Source organism: Amaranthus tricolor, chromosome 3, assembly GCF_026212465.1.
Source record: "Amaranthus tricolor cultivar Red isolate AtriRed21 chromosome 3, ASM2621246v1, whole genome shotgun sequence".
Taxonomy (NCBI): domain Eukaryota; kingdom Viridiplantae; phylum Streptophyta; class Magnoliopsida; order Caryophyllales; family Amaranthaceae; genus Amaranthus; species Amaranthus tricolor.
The window spans coordinates 209,554-216,220 of record NC_080049.1 but is presented as its reverse complement, the minus strand read 5'-3'; the positions used below and the strand labels follow the sequence as shown (position 1 = coordinate 216,220).

General features: G+C 35.0%; 1 protein-coding gene across 1 annotated transcript; it reads left to right on the top strand.

The window, feature by feature from the left end:
* Positions 1-4,205: 4,205 nt before the first annotated feature.
* On the top strand, positions 4,206-5,704 carry LOC130807994 (uncharacterized). Its single transcript, XM_057673427.1, has 2 exons — positions 4,206-4,868; positions 4,942-5,704. The coding sequence occupies exons 1-2, from the start codon at positions 4,849-4,851 to the stop codon at positions 5,699-5,701; spliced, it is 780 nt and encodes a 259-aa protein (XP_057529410.1). The 5' UTR covers positions 4,206-4,848; the 3' UTR covers positions 5,702-5,704.
* The last annotated feature ends 963 nt before the right edge of the window (positions 5,705-6,667 follow it).

The following is a 6,667-nucleotide window of genomic DNA, read 5'->3' as shown; positions in this document are numbered from 1 at the left end:
ACTCTCTAAGATTACTCTTATATTTATTCTCTCATTTTGAAATGAAATCGCAACTAATCATTCTATCAATTTTATCATAAACATCATGACAAAGAAATTAAGTAATTTAAAGAAAGAAGATAAGGGCAAATAAGTAATTTCAAAGCTTAATGAAAAAACATATAATTTTGAGTATTAATATTACGGTAATTTTAAATACAACAATACAATGTTACGTTGTCAATTTTTTTTAAGATTTGCTACCACTAGAATTTTTATAAAACTATGTTGCTAAATAGAATATCCCTTATTATTATTATTATTATTATTATTATTATTATTATTATTATTATTATTATTATTATTATCAAAAACGACGACGACGACAACAACACCAACAACAAAAACAACAAGACCAATAAGAACAAGAACAAGAACAAGAACAAGAACAAGAACAAGAACAACAACAACAACAACAACAACAACAATAATAATAATAATAATAAGAGAAAATTCTAACAAACTACCTATTCTATACATGAATTTGCAAAAAACTACCTTTTCTAATTTTTTTTTGCAAAAAACTACCTTATGTAATGCTTTTGTTTGCAAAAGACTACCTCTTAACGGATATGAGAGTTTGACCGTTCAAATTAACGTTTAACTCTCACGTGTGACGCACGTGACCCATTAATATTTGAACCTTCTTCATTGCTGCTTTTCAATTCAGTACTGTTCTTCTTCCGATTTCATTCCTCTTCTTCGAAAAACCCTAATTTTCTCTCCTTCCTCTTCGAAAAACCCTAAATTAATCAGTAATGTCTTCTTCTTCTTCAACGCAAAACTCGATACCTGAAAGATGTGGGTGTGGAGTTCCCTTTGCAAGGAGGGTTTCATGGACCAAGAAAAATCCAGGAAGAAGGTTTAAGACTTGCGTTTTTTATGATCCTGATACAAATTGGAGGGGATGCAAAAAGTTTAAATGGGTTGATCATCCTGAAATGGCTGTTTGGCAAAGAGAAGTGACGAACAAGCTTGTGGAGGAGAAGCGACAATTGGCAACCGAAATCAAGATTTTGACATCAAAGGTTTGTTGCTTGGAACATGAAAAGGAACAAGCAATTTCAGAAATTAAAAAGATTAAGAAGAAATGGATGAATGAGAGGAAGCATGGAAATCAGTTTACAAGCTTTGTATTAGGGTTTTTCGTTTGTTTTTTGTTACTGTTTCTTGTATTAATCAAGGCTAGTATTTGAAGTTTAGGACCTATTTAAGATTAATTGTAACAGTGATTTGGGTATTGTAAATTGATCATGATGATTCAATGAATTAAGCTTTTATTTTTTCAATTTAATTTCTTTTGCAGGAACTGTAAATACACTTGTGTTTATGTAATGTGTATTGTGTTTTCTGTTTGCTATTTGTTGTTTTTGGCTATTTGGTGTGTTTGCTCTTTGCTGTGTTTGATAAGGCTAGTAGCTGTATGTTTGGTGTTTGCTGGGTTGTTTTTCTGTTTTCTGTGGTTGCTGTTTGTTTTGGTTTTGGAATGTTGTTTGTTTTGGAATGTTTGATAAGCTAATGAATGTTTGATAAGGCTAGTAGCTGCATCTAAGCATTCAGCAAGTTGCTGTCATACTCAACACAATGCACTTTGCACTTTGCACTTTGCTGTTTGTTCATGCTGAATGTTTTCATTCAACACTTTGCTTACATTGATACATGCTGGTTTTCATTACATGCTTACATTGATACAGCTGGTTTTCATTACATGCTTAACACAACCAGACTTCTTTAAACAAAATGATCTTAAACATACAGCAGCAACATTGATACAACTATTATACTTGATCAGACATACAGACATTCATCAACATACAGCATCAACATTGAGCATGAACAATGATGTTAAACAAAATGATCTTAATCATTTAGCAACTTAACCTTTTGTTGCTTTGATACAGACATACAGCACAACACATACAGCATGTAATGAGTCAACTATTATACAGCATATACTGATTCAACTCATTCATTAGCCATTTGAATCAACTCATTCTTACTGAATCAACTCTGATCTGAACATCCTTCTACAGCTATTTGAAGAATGATAGGCTACTTCTCAAAACACAGTGAAGTACATGCTTGTTGATCCATTTTGGAGATAGCTGGCATCAACACACCTCTAAAGTTACCCAACCCTTCTCTTTTGGCTGCACTCCTTTGCCATCCGCTGGGATTACCATCAACACATATAATAGGCCTACAGCCAGCAACAAAACCCTCCTTACATGCTGGCAAACATATGTACATCCTTTGAAACAAGGGTGGAGGTGTGTCTATTCCGATGCATTTCACGATTGCAGTGCTTCCAGGGTTAAACCTCCTTATTGCTTCCGCATAATCCCACACCCTGCTATACTCTTCACTAGCATCACCAACTAACATTTTCTTTGCAATTCTTTTAGCCATGTAACACTTAGAGTACTTCACTTCACAACCTAACTTCCTGTTTACCCGTTTCTTAAATGCCTTTAATTCCCAATTTGGATTTTCCCTCCAATCCTGAATGTATTTCTCAGCTAAATACAAAGCAGTTACTTTGTTATTTTGGTGTTGGTGACCACAAGTGTGCTCGGGAAAATAACTCCTTATTTGAAGTGTCTCCTCATCTTTCAACTTCACAGCATGAACCTTAAAACAACACTTCTTATCCTTCCCACCAACGCAGTTCACAATTCTAGCTTTCGATTTCACGCAATCGCATCTATTGTAGCAATACACAGTTATCCTATTTCTACCATTATGCAGGTAATAATAATTGTAACCACATTCAATAGCATGGTACCTTAACGCTTTTCTAAAGACATATGTAGAAGGAAACTTAAGGTCTAAAGACAAATTGATCTTACCCTTAAAATCAACCTCAGGATTGAATGTAGGATAGCTTGCTATACCTTCATCATCAACATTCAATGCACCCAAATCAACATCATCATACTCCAGTTCATCATCATTAACGTATATGTCTCTATTGTTTTCCTCATCAACCTCCTTATCTACTAACAATCTAATTTCATCATCACCTATAAACACATCATCGAGACCATAAACTACATTTTCTGCAAACAAATCAGAATCATGCTCATATTCATCCTCATGACCGCAACTGTAATCATCATCACTACTATCCTCAAAATCAGAAAGTTGTTGCTGTAGGGTTAAACCTCTCTCAATTGGTGTAAGGTTTAGGGTTGAAATAGCATCTGAGTTATTTGTTTTAGATCTAGGGTTAGCACTTAAACATTCTTTATAACCCGTATATGTGTTTGGTGGTCCCATTTCCCCAACATCAACAACTATATTTGCTCTTTCCAGGTCATCCACAACCTCATGTGCCACATCATTTCTTTCAAGCTCCACCTCATCTGTCCTAACATTGACCAACTCATTTGCCAACTCAGAATGCTGCATTTTCGAAGAACTTCCTTTTTTCCAGATTTTCAATTTCTTCATTTTACTGATTTATCTAATTTTAGGAACCATTATACATTATTCTCACACAACAATAATCAATTAACAAATTACAAGATAAAAAGAGGAAATTAAATCCGAAAATAACAGTAGCCAAAGGAAGAAGTGAGCGGAATTAAAGACAAAATAAAATACAACAATGAAGAACAAAAACTTAATTGAGTAGTACTACATACCTCTAAAGGTTAGATGCTTCAGCTGGAAGATGTTTCAAGGAAGAAGGGAGGGAATTCAAGAACTTTGAGAACCGGTTTTTTGGAAGAAGAAGAGGACATGTATGGATCTTTCGAAGAGCAGCAGCGAAGAACAACGAAGAACAGTACTGAATTGAAAAGCAGCAATGAAGAAGGTTCAAATATTAATGGGTCACGTGCGTCACACGTGAGAGTCAAACGTTAATTTGAACGGTCAAACTCTCATATCCGTTAAGAGGTAGTCTTTTGCAAACAAAAGCATTACATAAGGTAGTTTTTTGCAAAAAAAATTAGAAAAGGTAGTTTTTTGCAAATTCATGTATAGAATAGGTAGTTTGTTAGAATTTTCTCTAATAATAATAATAATAATAATAATAATAATAATAATAATAATAATAATAATAATAACATCAACAACAACAATAAGAATAAGAATAAGAATAAGAATAACGATAACGATAAGAATGATGACGACGACGACGAGAAGGAGGAGGAGGATGATGATGATGATGATGATGATAATAATAATAATAATAATAATAATAATAATAATAATAATAATAATAATAAATAACAGCAATAATAATAATAATAATAATAATAATAATAATAATAATAATAATAATGAGAAGAAGAAGAAGCTGAAGGGGAGGCTAACCCTTTCTGAGCGGTCTTCCTCGTGGACGGCCTCTACCTCGTGCCATGGCTGTACAACAAAGAATATTGCACGGCGAGAGAGAAGCTCATAGAGAGAGAAAGAAGAGAGAGAAAGGATTCCAAGACTAAACCTACTCAATCTCAGTCTAAGCCTTCCCAAGCTTCTTCTGAACAATCTGTTTCACCCATTTCTGAAAATGAGCCGTTAATCCCAAATCACTCAATCCTGGCCGATCAAGGGACTTCTCTCTATGCTGGTTGGGTGTCTATGATAATACTTTGTTTTGTGTATTTTTTCATTTCAATTTCGGTTTCATTAAGTAGAATTTTAGATTTAACTATATAACAATTAGAGAAATTACTTTTGTGTATGGTTCTAATGATAAAAATATTAGATTGGAGATGTTTGCGCAGCTCAAGAATGCAGCTAAGACAGTCAACATACTTTGGATTGTGTTAGGGGACTTTGATTGTTTAGCTAACGTTAATGAAAGAAAGGGGCAAGTGGTGCGTTTGTTTGAGATTTCTCCCCTTAGATCTTATATGCATTGCTGTAATATTAATGATATGAAATTCTCAGGGAGATTTTATATGTGGAAAACAAGCAAAGTGATGAAGCTTGGAAGGTGCATTACCCTGGAGTTGAAACTGTTTTCTTTCCTGAGGGAAATTTTGACCATTCTCCTATGATTGTTCAATTTTTCAAGCAAATTCTAAGAACAGCTCATTTCAAGTTCTGTAACTTCTGGGCTACTAAAAACACGTTCCTTAATGTTGTCAAGGGTGTCTGGGCTACTGATCTTACTGGATATAGAAGCTATCAAGTAAATGTTTGTTTATATCTGTTGAGGAAGGCATTGAAGGAAAACTTCCACAAGTTTCCTATCCAAGTTAGGCTTGAGGAGGCTGAAGGAAACTTACAATGGCTCAGAATTTCTTACAAGAGAACCCAAGAGACCCTGCTCTTACAGATGAAGTGCAGGGTGCTCTCACTCTCAAAACAGCAAAGAAGGATTATGCTTCTTATGTTCAGCAGATCTCTAGAATCAAATGGCTCAAGTTTGGAGATGAGAACACCAAAGTCTCAGACACACAACGCATTAGAAATTCAGCAAGCTTTTACTTCCTTTTATTCTGACTTGCTATGTCATCTTAAGAGTGACAGGAAGAAAATCAACATGAATATTATTCATGCTGGCCTTATTTTGTCTAATGCTACGCGATCTCAACTAGATTTATCATTTAGTAAGCAGGATATTAAGAGGGCTATGTGGAGTATACCTGATGACAAGGCCCCTGGCATGGATGGCTATAATAGTCGATTCTATAAAGCGGCTTGACCTGTTATTGGTGATGATGTAACCTCCATAGTTCAAGAATTCTTTGCTACTGGAAAATTGTTGCGCGCTTGGAATACAACTGCTATATCTCTTATTCCCAAAACCAAGTGCCTTACTGTTCCAGGTGACTTTCGGCCAATACCTTGTTGTCACACTATTTACAAATGCATTTTCAAACTCATTTGTTCTAAGCTTAGTCCTATATTGAAGTATGTGATAAGTCAAAATCAGGGGGCTTTTGTTGCAGGGAGAAGAATTATCCATAATATCTTTTTGTGTCAATATATAATCCGTCATTATTCAAGGAAGCATTATTCCCCCAGCTGTCTCATTAAAGTGGATTTGAGGAAGGCATATGATACGATGGATTGGTACTTCATAACGGATATGCTGTTTGCTTTCGGCTTTCCGGATCACTTTTTGAAGATTGTATTTACATGCATCTCCACCTCCACTTTCTCTTTGATTTTGAATGGCAAGCCTTTAGACTGCTTGAAAGCTAAGCATGGTTTACGACAAGAGGATCCAATGTTGCCTATCCTGTTTGTTATTGGCATGGAGTATTTGTCAAGAATGTTGAAGTGCGCTAGCTTTGATCCCTCTTTTAAATTTCACCCCGGATGTGCTTCTTTAAAGCTTATGCATCTAAGCTTTGCGGATGATCTTATGCTTTTCTCAGCAGGTGAAGCTTTTTAAGGTTCGGGAAAATATCAGCGATTGGTTGAGTACTAGAAACTATGTTATTAACATAGTTTATAAAGATTTGTTGGGTTCTAAACCTATTGTGTCGTGGTGTAAAGTAGTCTGGAATAGGTGTTCTATACCTAAAGCACGATTTTTCTTTTGGATGGTTATGCTCAATAGGCTTAAGACGAGGGATAGGCTGAAGGCTGTTGGCGTTCTTGTTGATGATATTTGTCCTATATGTGGTGAGGTCAGTGAATCCATTGATCATATATTTTTTTC

Bases quoted from the DNA above. Each gene is read 5' to 3' on its own strand.
- LOC130807994 (XM_057673427.1), top strand. From the start codon at position 4,849: ATGAAAGAAAGGGGCAAGTG. The intron at 4,869-4,941 runs GTGCGTTTGTTT...TGAAATTCTCAG, and splicing joins ATGAAAGAAAGGGGCAAGTG to GGAGATTTTATATGTGGAAA.